General features: G+C 46.1%; 1 protein-coding gene across 1 annotated transcript in view; it reads left to right on the top strand.

Annotated features, from left to right (window-relative positions):
* PGD (phosphogluconate dehydrogenase) overlaps positions 1–8,778 on the top strand; it is an 84,749-nt gene extending 75,971 nt beyond the window's left edge. The window contains exons 12-13 of the mRNA XM_069609969.1: positions 8,173–8,295; positions 8,532–8,778. Coding sequence (XP_069466070.1) covers positions 8,173–8,295; positions 8,532–8,651 — 243 coding nt within the window. The 3' untranslated portion in view covers positions 8,652–8,778. The remainder of the gene's footprint in view (positions 1–8,172; positions 8,296–8,531) is intronic.
* The last annotated feature ends 6,708 nt before the right edge of the window (positions 8,779–15,486 follow it).

The raw sequence follows: 15,486 nt of genomic DNA, 5'->3' as shown, positions 1-15,486 counted from the left end.
CTTCTAAAAACAATCACCTCTCCAACCTACCTCCTACTCTGACGATATTATTCCAGCCTCCATCATTACACAATTGATGGCAGTGTTCAACATACTCCTCAGTATAATGAATGCCTCTCTCACAGAAGGGTAATTCCCGGACACCCTTAAGACTAGTGTCATATCGCCTCTTTTGGAAAAAACGATTCTAGGCCCAGTTGACCTGGCGAACTACTGTCCCATTATTTATATACTTATTTATTTAGATTTTTAAAGCGCACAGCGGCCCTGGGGCATTGTGGCGCTGTTACAGGATATTCACTTGGATACAAGTTATAAACCGACTCATCAGAAAGCGTTAAGGAGGTTAACAACAATAATGCATGTTCCATGGTTACAGGGGAACACATTCAGGTACAGTCTAGTTGAATAACTTGGTTTTTAGCGCCTTTCGCCATGAGAGTTTTCCTTTCTGAGTTTGAGTGGTAGGGCTTTCCAGGATTTTGGTGCTAACACTGCAAAGCTAGTACTGCCGGCTTTGGCTCTATTGAAAACAGGGACTGAGAGTTGGTGTGTGTGAGTTTTGGTCTGTGAGAAGGCATCTGATGTATTTGTTCAACTAGGTAAGAAGGGGCAGACCGAGAAAGGCATCTGTGTGTGATGGTGAGGGCCTTGAACAGTATGTGCTCTTTGATCGAGAGCCAGTGGGCGTCTCGTCTAGCCTGAGAGATATGCTTTCTCCTAGGGATACATAGAGCCGCTCTGAGAGCATTATTTGGCGTGATTTGCAATTTAAGGTTATTGGATGATGTACCTAGGAGAAGGATATTGCAGTAATCCAACTTCGCGCCAATGTTGGCTCTTGCAATGTTGAGGCAGTTTTGAGGTGACAGATTAGGTTTTACGGCATTCATAATTTTCGTCGTGAGAGCTGCTGATGATGAAATGGCGCTGACTTGTCTTTACATTGACGAGGTGGAATCCAGGTACACACCCAGGGTTTTGACTGCAGCAGAGACTGTGATTACAGTATTCTCAATGCTAAAGGAGCTGTATTTGTTGTCTAGTTTATCCAGGGTCTCTTTAGGGCCTACCAATAGCATTTCTGTTTTTTTCCCCATTGAGACACAGGCCATTAGCCGCCATCCAAGCCTGGATGAGTGCATGTGTCTTCTGGAGAGTGTTGAGATCTAGCTCATAGTCACCAGATAGCGGGAGCAGAATTTGTGCATCGTTAGCATAGTTGGTAAATGCTATGCCAAACTATTCTAAGTCATTAAACCGGGGTAGAGTGAAGAGATTATAGAGAGTAGGGGATGTGCAAGACCCTGGTGGGACTCCACAACCAATGGGGGAATGGAGTGGCTGATGCCTGGTCAGAGAAGACCCTCATGGCTTGACCCTCCAAGAGGGACGTTATCCAGGTAGTGGCTTCTTGGGGTGGGGGAGGGGGGGGGAGTGAGTAGCATCTGTAAAGTGTTTGCACAGGATCATGTGGTCGACCAGGTCGAAGACGGCTGACGGATCGTGGAGTAGGCGAAGCGAGGACTTGCCCTTGTCCACGGTTTCAAGTAGCTGATTTTTAAGGTCTAGCAGAGCTGACTCTATGCCGTGACGAGGATGAAAGCCAGATTGACTTTTCCCGAAGGTATTGTGCGCTTCCAGGTAGGACTGGATCTGCAAATACGCAGCCATTTCCAGAGTTTTCAACAAGAACGGAACGGTAATGATTGGTCTGTAGTTGTTGGGAGAGTCTGGATCAAGGGTAGGTTATTTATTTATTCATTTATTTATTTAATGTTTTTGTTGCAGCGGCGAACCCAGGCTTCCTTGGGAAGGCGGGATGATACCTGAAGCATTAATAAAGGCTGTGACAAAGGAGCCAGTTCTACCGCATAGTCTTTAACTAAGCTGGCTGGGCAGATATCGCCCTTACAGAGCGATGGTTTGATATGCTTCATAATCCGTAGGACTTCTGGTATGGTTACTTCCTTAAAGGCAAAGGGGTTTTTTTGTGTGTGTGTGTGTGCCATGTGAGCCACCTGAAGCTGCCCCAGTTGCAGTGGGCTTTGAATGGGGGGAGGGGGAAAGGGGGGGGCGCGCAACCTTAGGCAGGTTGTTGAATTGAGTCTTAATTTTTTCCTGAAGTGATTTGATTATGTGTAGCATGGCATGTTGAATGTTATTACACCATGTTTTATCTTTCACTGTGTGTTGTGTTGTGGTGAGGGGGGGGGAACAACCAGTTCATTAAAGATAGCAAACAACTATTTGGACTGAGAATTAGCTTTCTCAACTCTAAGGTTGTATGCGGATGCTTTGGCTGTAGAGATAGCCTTTTTTTATTGTTTGGCAACTGTCATGTAGGTATCTCGTGAGGAAACGGAGGGACATGATTGCCATTCGGTCATTGCTGCCCGTTTGGAGGCTCTTATGTCCAGAAGTTCTTGGGTGAACCATGAATTAGCATGTTTGATATGCTTGGCTCTTTTTTTTTTTTCTCCAGTGGGGCCGCAGCGTCTACTGCTTCTTTAAGAGTGGTGTTAAAGAGGTCTACTAGTTCTGTAGGGTTATTTGAGAGTGGGTATGTTAGAGCTGAGGCTTCAAGGAAGGGGAGAATTCTGTCTTTGGTGAGTAGTTTTTTTTTTACCTAGCCATAGCAGCGGGCACAGATGGGCTATGTTTGACTCTAATTCTAGAAGGTATAAGGAAGTGCAATTAATGATCGGTCCAGGGACGGACATGAACTCCTGTTTATTGGCAAAATCTTGCAAAAAGTAGTCCCTGCACAACTAGTTGCCAGAATCAAACCGAACTGCACCCAACTATCAGTCTAGTTTTCCATCCAAAGTGTAACATTGAGATAGCCACTATCCAGCTGGTGGATGATGCTGTCCCAAGCATATGGATAAGGGAGACTCATGCGGCCTTGTCCTTTAACCTCTCTGCTGCATTCGACGCAGTCATCCACCACATTTTCGTTTCCCTCCTCACCGACAAGATGAGATTCTCTGGCACTGTCCTGAATTGGGTTAGCTCCTACCTGTCGGCAGACATCAGGCTGTCCAGAAGGAACACATTGCATTATGACTACAGGCTCCTGTAGAGTCACACAAGGCTCCAGTCCCCCGTACCAATTATTTTTAACCTTTACATGGAGCCTCTGTGCATACCCCTCAAAGATCCCGATGTAGCCATCCATCAATATGTGGACGATATTCTGTTTTACATTAGTAAAATGCCTACAAGACAGTCTTCACAACTACCTAGACATCATCCAGTCCTGGATGTCGACTGCCTGCCTCAAACTTTACCCATGCCAGACTGAATTTGTCCTCATCGGTTCCCCTGCTAAACAATGTATCCAACATTGGCTCAATGATATGCACCTAGAAGGATTTGATCTGCAACTCTCAGATTCAGCAAAATCCTTAGGCTTCACCACTGACCGCAGCCTTTCCTTCTGGAAACACATACAAAGTCCAAATGGCCTGGCTCCAAATCTCCACCCATAGCTAAATCAAACCCTTCAACCTGTCACAGGACTTCCGGACAACAGTAGTGCATGCGCTTATGATCTTGCATATTGATTGTGGGCCTGAGGGGGTATGCCCTCCTCAGATGGCTCACATCTGCTCTCTTGACTCCCCTAAAAGCAGTCCACCATGCTGCAGCACGCCTTATTGCGGGTGTGCAGAAATATTACCAAATCATCCCCATCCTATGTGAACTACATTGACTTCCTATCCAGGCCAGGATACTGTTCAAGGCTGCATTCATCATTTACAAAAGTCACAAGTGGCAGACAAGTCTGCAGAGAGAGGACCCGCAAGCAATCCTCCTCTTGCCACGCACCCACCCTCTGGTACGCAATCCCTGTATCTGCTCGGAATGCCCCCACAATTTTCCATTTTTGGAAATCTCTCAAAGTGGCTTTTTCAGCAGATCTGGGTTGTTTGACCGTGGCAGAATTGTTTGCAATGGAATTGACTGCAAATATAATTTTACTGCTGCCAAACTCACCAAATCCATGCCCCACCCTCCACTCCCCAATAGATCCTCCCCTCCCCACCACTTACCTTTTCTCCGTCCGCTGCCTCTCTTGACCCTGCGGCATCAGTTCCGTCACTCTAACACGAATCGGATCTGACACTGCAGGGTCCCCTTTTCTTTTTTTCCACCCCCCTCCTCTAATCTTCAGGAAGCGGGGAATACCTCCACAACACCCCCACCTACCCCCTCAGAGGCCAAAAATACCAAACCTGGAGATCGAGGATACCCCCGCAAACCCTGCTCCCCATGTTGGTATTTTTTACCCAACTTGATCAAATCAATTGAATGGTACTGGCTGAATTCGGTCAAATGTACTTTGATCAATAGTATTCAATCAAATCAAATTGGGCAATACCTTTTCAACACTTGACCAAGGACTAATCCCAATAGAAATACAGACGGTAACTTGCAGTACGGCGCCACGATCAAAAGATGCCAGCCCAAACACTGGCTATCCACACTCTGTACAGTGCTTTGCTGCTGTTGAGCTAGGTCTGTGCTTTAAACCATAACATTATAATGATGGCGCAGCCGCTGTTAGCAGGGATCATCTTTGCAATGTGTTTGAGTTGAGGATTGTAAAACTTCAGTTTATTTTGAAATTGGTGCTTTATGATTTCTGTGCTTGGCAGCCTGCCTGAATGGAGCATCTAGTTACGTCCTCTGCCTGGTGAAGTACGTTTTTTACTACAGTGCAGACTTTGACCAGGTACCTCCAGAAGCTGGTTTCAAGCCATCCAAATCCCCTGGGCAATTCCCTGGTATCCAAAGGTGTGCTGTAAAGTCTTCCTGGAGAACCGCTCACCTCCTCCAGTCTCCTTTGGCGACCATACACATCACTCTGGCACTGGGGATCCTAATGGAAACCACCAGATCTGCGGTACAATGCAGGTCATCTCGTGACTTATCGAGGAGGAAGGGGCATGCCTTTTAAATTCCATAGGCAGCATTTATTCATTCATTCATATCGCGCACAAAGCCCAGAATAGGCGCCGTTACATACTTAAGAAGGTGGTTACATGTAGATGGGTACAAGGCTTGGTTGCAGAAGTACATATTTACAGAGTACAGTAATGCAGTTATATACATTTGTATACGAAGGTCGTGTAGGTATTAGGCAAATACCTAAGCAGCTATTGCGGGGGATCAGTACTGAAGAGTAATGTTTTTCTAAAGGACCAGAAGGAGGTGTCATTTCTGAGATGAATGGGGAGGGCATTCCACAATTTGGGAGCTAGGCTGGCCAAGCTTGCTCCTCCTGCCTTGTCTTTTGTATTTGGGGGTGATGAGAAGATTGGTGTACTGGGATCTGTTGGTCTATGAGATTGCTAAGGTATGGGGGTGCCTTATTCGTAATACATTTGTGGGTGAGCGTCAGAATTTTGAAATTAAATCTGTTCTGGACCGGGAGCCAGTGAATTTTTCTACTGATGATGGAAATGTGTTCGTGTTTGGGGATGTTTAAAGCGGCTCGAATGGTGTTATTTTTGACAACCTGTAGTTTTTTTTGTTTCTCAAGCTCGTTCCTGCGAATAGAGTTGCAGTAGTCTATCCTAGATAGTATTAAGTCTCTGGCCAAGGTGATAGAGTTGTCAGCCGAAAGGAATGGTCTACTGGCTCTTATCAATTTAGAGGTTTAGGCAGCTGATGAGACAACCGCACTATTTAACGTCAGAGAGGAGTCTATATACACCCCCAAGGTTTTGATTTCGTTGGCAACTGTAATAGCGTTGCCGTCGATGTTGAACGATTTGTAAGTCTGAGGGAGGTTACTGAGTTTAGTTTTATTGCCAATGAGGATAAACGCCGTCTTTGTGCCAATGTGCGTCTGTCTCCCACCGTGTGTGTGCGTGCCAGTGTTACTGTGTATTGTCTGTCGTTGCGACTGTAATTCTATCCGTGTCCCCGCGTGTGCGGGTGTGTGCGTTTTAAATGTGTGCCTGATTGTGTTTTCTTTTATATCTGTGTAGCTTTTTTTTGTTTGTACGCGCGTGTGTGTCGGTAGGGACATGCTACTGTGTGTGCACGTTTATCATTGCCACTGTGTGCCCCTCTGTGTTCCTTTACTTTATTGTGAATATTGCATTGCGATTTTGTGGGTGTGGGTGGGTGTGTGGGTGTGCGCGCGCGCGTGGGTTTCCTGCATTTTTCTGTATGGCCATGTTACTATGTTTTTGCGTGTGTGGGTAGCTTTTTGTGTACAGGTCTAAGTACCTGATTGTTGCAGGTTGTGAGTTTGTGTATGTTTTTGTGTCTCAGTCTGTGCCTTGTATCTTTGAGTAAATCTGTAGATGTGACCACGTGTTGGTGTGTCTATAGGGGGCGTGCGATGTATGTTTATTTTGCGTGTGTGTGCTTTGTCTTTGCGTGTGATTGTGATGCTTTAACAATGTTTGGTATATATGTCTGTGTGGATTTGGGAATGCGTTTTTTGTGAGTCTGCTTGACTCTGTTATTGTGTGAGGTGTGAGGCAGGCCTGAGGTTTTGGTGAAAATCCAGGAAGAAGGAACTTTAACGCAATAGCCCGCGGACGAAAGGCCAGAGACATTTCCGGTTTGCTTGCATGTGAAGTTCCCCGAAGGACGTCGATGCTCACGTGTGTGAGAAGAACCAGCTTCGAGTGGCATGTTAATGTGACGCAAAGGTGGATCCAGTACTGGAATGGCACACGCTGTGTACACGCCCGCTAGTGCACAAAAGACCATCGGGGCCATCGCCACTGATCCCCACGTATCCTCCAGTAGGCGGGCCTTTGCTACATTCAAGAGCACTTAGTGAGGAACCACCAACTCATTGTAAATATATGGGCCACATAAGTAAACCAACACTGACATGCAGTCCGGGTGAACATTCAGACAAGGAGAGGCGTCAAAAAATAATAATTTGCCATTCCTGGCACCAAAAGATCGCGTGGCGAAACGTCCCAGCGCCGAACTGGGAGTGCCCAAACCGAAGTGGTCGCGGCGAATCGGCCCGCGCTAAATCGTCCTGCTCCGGCAAAGCCTCGCCTCACAAATTGATTCTGTGGTATGTTGTGCCATCTAGTGGACTTTTTGTGGCATAACAAGACAACCTGTATTTATCTCCTTATACAACAGACTATAATATATACCTGAAGCCCCCATTACTGCCCCTCCGCTTCCCTCAAACCTCGATCTAGCTATGCCTCTACTCGAGGGAACACGTCATATTTGTTATACATGACAGCATTTTTTTTATCGTATCAGTTGCATTTCATCATTAAGTAATGGACGTTCTAGTAGGTTGGATGAAATGCTAGTAACCTTCTCATTTCAAAACACACTTTTTTTTTAGTATGTGTGTTTCACTTTCAGTGATTGGACATAGTTGTGGCATTTTGACATAAAGGGTATAGAATTTAGACTATGGTAGACCATGTCTGTGCTGGGCTGCTTTGGCTCATGGCTCTGGAGAGGTGTTCTCCAGTTGCTATGTGCGCTGCTACGCCACCACGTGCATGGAAAGATAGAAGTTGCAGATGGCAGTCCTGGGTACATGCCCTGCTCACTCAAATATCAATCCACATGAGTGGGTCCCCCGGACCGGCTACAGGCGACCCTGCGCATCGCCCTCTCCACCGTATCCGACTCCATGTGTGCACTCTTCTGGCTTTAACAAAACAGGAAATTGCTGGGCGGGCACTGCCGGCGTGCTAGTATTATAGCAGGCTACAGGGCCGGGACTTGTTCAAAGACAAGGAGCTTATATTGGTAGTGGGCCAGGTAACATTCCCATCTCCATACTGCTTCATGCACGCACCTCCTTACACGAACAATTGCCCTACTGTTGTCGCCAACACAGCCTGGATACTTTCCCCCTCTATACTACTCTTTTCTTCCTTCCCTCCCTTCTTTTGCTTCTCGGCTCTTGGAATTGTGTGCTTCCTTTTACTAGTTCCTCCTTATTTCTTTTCTGACCCTCTCCCGCCCCCCAGCTCCCCTTTTCCCATTCTCCTTTTACACTGCCTCGGGGCACTATATAAACGCCGAGCAAAGCAAAACCGAACCTTGCGAGGCCCAAGTCTTTTATGCATTTATGAATGCTGTGCCATTGGTGGTCCCCTTTTTGTGCCAAAGTAAAGCCGGAACTGTTTTTTTCTGTATCTTTTGCATTTGCAGGACTCCTGGCGCCGTGTGGTCAGCACTGGGGTACAAATCGGTATCCCTATGCCCTGTTTCACCACAGCCCTCTCCTTCTACGACGGTTACAGGCACGAGATGCTCCCTGCCAACCTGATCCAGGTGAGACCTGTGGGGGTGGAGTATCTAGACTAGAGACCCGGGTGCTGGGGGGTTGTGGGCATTGAGAGTAGCAACGTCCGCACAATCTGGGACCCTGAAGCAAGTAAGTCAGGCAGCCTCCGCATACAGTGGGGCGGTATCCGGAGGCTTCGCGCTGATGGGTGATGTAGAGAGTAGAATCCAGCGGTGCTGGTCTCGGCCTCCCACACTTCATGTATGTTTTTGTTGTTTCTTAGGCTCAGCGGGATTATTTCGGTGCTCACACGTATGAACTACTCGCCAAACCAGGGCAGTTTATCCACACCAACTGGACCGGCCATGGCGGGAAAGTCTCGTCGTCCTCCTACAACGCCTAACCTGAGCATCCTAGCACGAATTCCTGCCATTCCTCCAGACGGCGCACTCCCTCCGAGCTCCGCACCCATTAGCACTTTTGACTACTTCCATCCAAGTTTGAGAACACAATAAACCAACTTTTTGACATGTCTTGGCATTTGTGTCGTTCCTAATTTAGCTTTTTGTTTTTTTGTTGCACTGTTCTGCATAAGAGAAGACGAGGGTGGTGATCTTTTGGCTGTAGCCCCGGATAGAATCTCAGGAGCTACAGCCAAAATACTAGCTAGCCCCCAGTCCCAACAGTTCCGACATCAGCTTAGCCCCGGGTCTTTTCCAGACCTAGCAACTCCCCTGGGGGCAGGGGAGATGGAGGAAGGTGTGGTGGTCTACCTTGGTCTCTAGCCTAGGGCCTATGATGGGGTGGGTGTGTGGTGGTCTGTGCTGACCTTATGCTAAATTAATTGTTAATAGATTGGGAGGGAAGCATACGGTGCTTAGCAGGAGGTGAGGCATTTTAAGCGTGGCGTGGTGGTTGGTGGAGCAGTGTCCAGTGCTTGGCATGGTTAAGGGTGAGGTGCTCTCAGTGCTGCACTGAGGTGTTTGATTCTTCACTTGGGGCTGTGGTGGGGGGGTGGGGGGAGGAGAGATGAGGGATCCTCTGTTGTCGCCAGTGCATGAGGTGGCAACGCTAGTCTAGGAATGGGCTTCTGGACGGTGTTGCCAACTCGCAGAAAATAACCACAAGTCGCTCAATTAAGTTTGTGAGCCCTTCGCTTGATCACAAGAACTTAATTATGAATGTCCAGTTTTTAGTCGCAGGATCGCTGGAAGGCACGATGCACGCAGGCTGGGAATGAGGTATGTCCACTAACTGCTTGCAGGGCAGTGACGCACAGCACACACAAGTCAACCTTCCCTAGTGAGGAGGTACTTTTTTTTTTTTTTTTTTTGTCAGTTTGTTTTTCAGATATTTTAAATAAATGTCTTCTTGAAATATCTTTCACCCCAAAGCAGTTCATCACAAATGTTGGCATGCATGCATTGCTGTAATTGGCCCTTCTTGGAAGGATTTACGCTTTGTTAGCCGGGTGCTTTTCAAATACCTTACCTGTCGGCAAGGAGAACGATTCACTAGGGGGGTGCTGGGGGAGGTTTGCCAACATCTTTCACGCACATCACGCAATCTGTCGCGCGCGAGAGCAATGAGTTTGCACATATGCGAAGATTGTAAACGGGTTGAAGTACAAAAGAAACCATCATACGGTTACCATGTCTTAAAACTCCAGCCTCTCCAGGCCAGTTTGATTGTGTTGCACTGAAAGGCAAGGCTGTCATAAAAAATGTAATTCACAGGCAAGGCTGTAGGCCACGGAGCATGGTCCCGAGTGATGCTGTGCTCAACAAAGCAAGACTCTCTTCCAAGAAAAGAAAATGGACGTGTCTGTCAAGTAGTTTGTGTCTATTTGCTTTTCAATGCGCACAATGTGGAAATGGCAAAAAGGTCTGAATCGAAAATAAGTGTGCGCCGAGTGGCGACTACATGTGTTTTTTTTTTTTTCTTTCTCTCTTCTGATCTCGATCATATGGCCTCGAGACACTAGTCTAAAAATATTAGCACAGCCAATGTTACCGTTGCTTTTAATGTGTACTGTTAAGAAGTATGTGTACACTCTCCTCCTGTCGTTGCTATTGCGGAGAGTTTATCTCAATGACCACAAAATAAACTGCTGTTTGATGCTCTGAATAAACATGAATATTTAACTTACCTACGGGTTTTTATTCCATAGATGTATGTGCACCACAGAAATGCAAAGGGTTGAGGGCATCCAGGTGAATTTTTAAGGTAGACTCAGGTTATGTAATGTTAAAGGTTCTTGGAGTGTATTGTTGCCACCTGCGTGGTCTCTTGTGCTCTGGCGGATCTGTAATGCAAGGAGGGTGGTGGGGTATGTTAGTAGGACTGGGCTGGAAAAAGAGCCAGAGAGCTGTGATGTGTTGGCAGCTTCAGTTCGGAGAAACCGGTCACTGGGCTTTCTATTGGTAGTCGCAATTTGGTGTTGGGCGAGATTATGTGTGGTTTGTTTTGTTATTTTGGTGAGACGTGCGTGTTGTTTGTGGTGCTGTAGAAGTATGGTTGTGTTTAGTTCAGAGTTTGAGAAGGTGTGTGCAGAAGAGTGCGTTTTTAGTACAGTTAGTGGCAGTATATTTCCTACCCCTGCTGTTGCGACTGAATGCGACCCATATCCCTTCCCCTGTCGATCATTCTAGTGTGTGGCAATTACCACCCCCACCAGTTCCTCCGGAAGTGTGTTCACTGTGCCCTCCGGTCAGTCCGTGGGCTGCACGGTTTCAGAGTGCAGCCACATTCCTTTGTGTGATGAGTTTCACACCCTCAGTGGTCCGATTGCGAGGCATCCCCCTCTCTGGTTTCCATCTTTTGGTCCTCTATCGGGGTGAAATACACTTCAGATCTCCAACCACCCTTCCCAGTCGCACACGTCTCTTCTCCCCTGCCCTCCACTACGGTGCAACCTACTCCCTTTCTGTTGTGTTCATTTAAGGGGTACACCCCCTTTTGGCGCAGCCGTTTCGCCGCGGGCCGGTTCGGCGCGGCCAGTTGGCCGCAGCGGCCAGTTCGCCGTGCCCATTTCGGCGCGGGAGCCTTTCTGGCGCTGCCGATTTGGCGCGAGGGACGTTTGGACGTGGCTGACATTGCAGCCACATCTAAACTCCCTCACGCCAAATTTAAAAGCATAATTATTTTCAAATGCAGCACGTTGACAGGAACTGTGCCTGACAACTTGTTGCATTTGAAAATAAGTTGGGGTCAAGTGACTGGCGTGAAGTGTAGTATTTTTTATTGTGATTTTCCCAAATGCTTTATTACTATTTTTTTTATTTGACTGTTCAATTATGTGAGTTAAATATGCAACTTTTGCTGCCTCGGGCACAAGGCCAGTTCGGTCTTGTGGTTAAGTTCCAAGCCTCACAATCTTGCAGGCCATGGTTCGTGGCTGGGATAAAGCTTTTAATGTTATACTATTTGGAAAAAAAAATAATGTGATATTTTGCAAATAGAATAAAATTAAAAGCTTTAGCCCAGCCACGAACCATGGCCTGCAAGATTGTGAGGCTTGGAACTTAACCACAAGACCAAACTGGCCTTGTGCCTGGGGCAGCAAAAGTTACATATTTAACTCCCATGATTGAACAGTCTAAGAAAAAAAATAATAATAAAGCATTTGATATGATATGATAGTTTATTTATATAGCGCCTATACACAATGTGTTTCATGGCGCTATATAAATAAACTATCATATCATATCAAATGCTGTATTATTTTTTTTGGGCAATTCACAATAAAAAATACTGAACGATGCAAAACAATGACCATTCCCACCCCCCCCCCCCCACGCCCCGCGCCAAAACATCCCCACGCCCAATTGTCTCCTGCGCCGAATCGGTCGCGGCTAAATCGTCCTGCTCCGCATTTAAGGGTGTGCGGATGTTGTTCAGTCATTTTCATCCCATTCAGAGCTGAAGAGCTTAGTTTTTAGAAGTTTTTTGAATTTCAGATGGTCCTTCATAGTTTGTATTTCTCTGTGGCCATAGTTCCTAAGTTGTATGGCTATGCAAGATAATGCGGATCCACCAAGTTAGTGCCAAGGTGTTCTTGTTGGCTTGCAGATGATGATTTCTTTTCCTTGGCCGTGGATTGCTCTCTGTGTTCAGCACATTGTATTAACAGTGATTCGTTTTTTGACTTGGAGCCAATGTAGCACCCTTAGTGCTGGTGTGATGTGGTCTATTTGTGAGGGTTGGAGAAGTCTGGCAACTGCATTCTGTATTCGTTGCAGCTTCCTCAGTAAGGAGTCTGGCATTCCTAGGTATACGGTGGTGATGTAGTCTATTCTGGACATGATGAGGGAGATGATGGGCTGTGTTTTGTGCGTGGAGAGGAAGGGTAGAATCTTTTTGATGATGTGAAGATGGAAGAAGCATTTCTTATCGCATTTACTTGAGGTTGTAGAGTTTACTCGTTGTCCATTTGGATTCCAGAGTTTTTGACTACTTTGGATGGTGTGGGTGGCATTCCCAGTTCTGTGGGCCATGAGATATACTGTTTGTTTCCCTGGTTGTTGTGTAAACATGATTTTATTTTTGTCCAGGTTAATTTTGAGGTTCTTCGTCTTCATCCATTGGTAGAGTTCTTTGATAGTCCATTAGTGTTGTGTTCTCCTCTTGTTTATCGCTGATTTTGTAGATGATGTGGGTATCGACTGCGTAGTTGTAGCAGGTGAAGCAGTGTCTTTTGATGAGGTTGATTAGTGGCATCGTATGGATGTTGAAAAGTAGCAGGGATAATGAGGAGACTTGTGAAACTCTACAGGTGGTGTCCTGCGGTGCGGATTTGAATGGTTTTATCCATACTGTTTGGTCATTCAGACAAAGATTTAATCCAAAGCAGTGCCGTGTCGCCAATCCCTATTTTTTTCAGTCGCTTGATGAGGGTGTTATGGTTGAATCCTGCAGAGAGGTCAAGAAGTATCAGTGCTGAATTCATGTTGGAGTCTTGAAGTCGTCCCATATAGAGAGTAGTGCCGTCTCCGTTCCTCTCATGGGTCTGAAGTGGGTCTGAAGCCTACTTGTGCCTGGTCCAATAGTTGGTTATTTTTGACGTCTTCAGTATTTGTTCGTAGACATAGGTCTCTAATAGTTTTGCTGAGTAAGGAATGTTGGAGATTGGTCTGTAGTTTGAGAGGTCTTCAACATTGATGTAGGCAGATTTGAAGGCCCATGGTACTCTCCCAGTGGAAAGTGACGGATTGAAGAGGTTTAGGTAGCATTCTGATGGTGTACCCTGATCAATTTGTTGATGTCTGGTTGACCGGGGTCCATTGAAGAGCCTGCCTTGTTGCTTTTGTTCACCAAGTTGAGTTTTTCTCTTGGCATTTGGTCGAAACTGTCAGTCTGTTCTGTGGTCCTGGGGTTTGTCAGAAGTGGTGAACGGTCTGTTTGATCGGTCTACTTTGTATGATCCGATGTATGTTGGTAATTTTATTCTTTAAGTGATCTGCGAGATCATTGCATAATTTGTAATAAAGTGAGTACATGGTTGGTGTTAAACAAGGTATTGGTTCTTTTAGCCTTGTTATTGTTGAGTTTAAGGAGTATTGGCACATCGAGCTCACTTTCCTGCAGATTGCAGGTGTTGTACTAGGGGCAGGCCAAGGGGCAAGAATTTATTTGCAGATCAAAGATGATGCATTTGTATTGGGAGGCTGGTGTGATGTCTTGCAGCGAGCTTCTGCCCTCTGTCCACGTGGACACTGCACATTGCAGTATTCTTCTTTCTCTTTTTTGTTTTCCTTCTTTCTCCCTCAACCTGTGGCAAGACGTTGTGGATTTTCTGCACCTGTTGGTGTTTATTAAACATTTTTTTAAAAAATTCAAAAATTGTATAAAAAATGATCGGTCATCCATCTCTTTTGTGGATTGTTGACTTGTGCAGCTCCTATTGTCAGCTCAAGCGTTTAACACTTCAAGTGATGCTGCTTTAGCCATTTAGCTTGTGCTGTTGGCAATTATGAACTAGTGTGCACTCGTTTTCTCTACAGTGCTGAGAGGCCAGCCAGTAGGTTAGTATGATTTGTATGGCTTATGGATGGCATTCTTTTCTATTGCTCTTCCATCCTTTGACCCATTAAGTCTTTGTGAGTTTGTCATCTCGAAGTAGAAAAGGGAACCAGAGACTATTGAGTTTACCTTTTTTTTGTTTTTTCAGAAGCACCCTCATTAGGCAAATGATTATTTCAAGACAGTTTGCCTTCACATCATGGTAAGGGATACTAGAACCATGTGCTAATAGGTACTTGTTTCTACTCTACCAGGGGAAATGGCAAGTTTCTCTGCCAGGATTCGTGATTTGGGCCACAACATCATTTGCCTGTCTTTTGGGTCATGGTGCCACATACAATACAGCTGGTCTGTTTCCTCTAGAGTTGTACACTAGCCATGTGCAGCTGGTCAACTGCTTCTGGGTTTGCACACTTGCCACCAGCAGCACACTCTGTTTGGCACCTGAGCCTGGTTTTGCAACTTTGAGTTGGGGGATGGGGGTGTTTCCTGTTTGAGAATCCAAATTGGAGAGCCCATGGCGGGTTCCTCCTGTAGTATTCTCTTGCCTAGCCACATACCAGGGATGCCGCATCCCTGCCGACTGTGCTCTGTTTCTCTCCAAGCAATGAGGCAACACAGCAGAGGTCAAAGAAAAGCAAAGTACTTTATTTCAGGTCTTCTGCTTCCAGGAGTTCCATTCCTCCCCTCCGCCCCACCCCTGTCCTTACGACATCCCCATCCCCCAAAGACAACCATCAGTGAGGGCAAATGTATCCTTGGAGTTTTGCAGAATCTCACCAGAAAAAGCCCAGAGTCATGAGTGCTTTGCTGTCCGCAGAATTGTCTTAAATGCTAGCTTTGCCACAAGTGTCTCCCCACCGGTGGTCAATGTATATTGGGGGAATCCACGGTTAACAAACCCCTTCCACTCACTCCCCTAAGGCGGCTACATTAAGCACTTTTTTGCCACACATCAGTACCATCTAGGCCATTGAAAAGGGAAAGATGGAGGGGCAGAGGGCGTGTTGAGGGGCCAAGGGAAGAGCAGCTGGAGGGTGACGGTCCTATATAGTGGTCTGTTAAATGCTGTCTAGTGTTGACTAATGACCGAGACTTGTCCAGTGTGCTGTTAAAATGTAAAAATTGCATTTAGTAAAACCTTTTTGAGATCCAAACCAAGTATGTAATTTAGAATTTTAATCTTGCTGCTTCCAAATGTCATTTCCTTCAAAAAA

This window comes from Ambystoma mexicanum, chromosome 8, assembly GCF_040938575.1.
Source record: "Ambystoma mexicanum isolate Mex_15411 chromosome 8, UKY_AmexF1_1, whole genome shotgun sequence".
Classification (NCBI taxonomy): Eukaryota; Metazoa; Chordata; class Amphibia; order Caudata; family Ambystomatidae; genus Ambystoma; species Ambystoma mexicanum.
The sequence above is the reverse complement of the archived record's forward strand: the minus strand, read 5'-3'. Positions and strand labels throughout refer to the sequence as shown.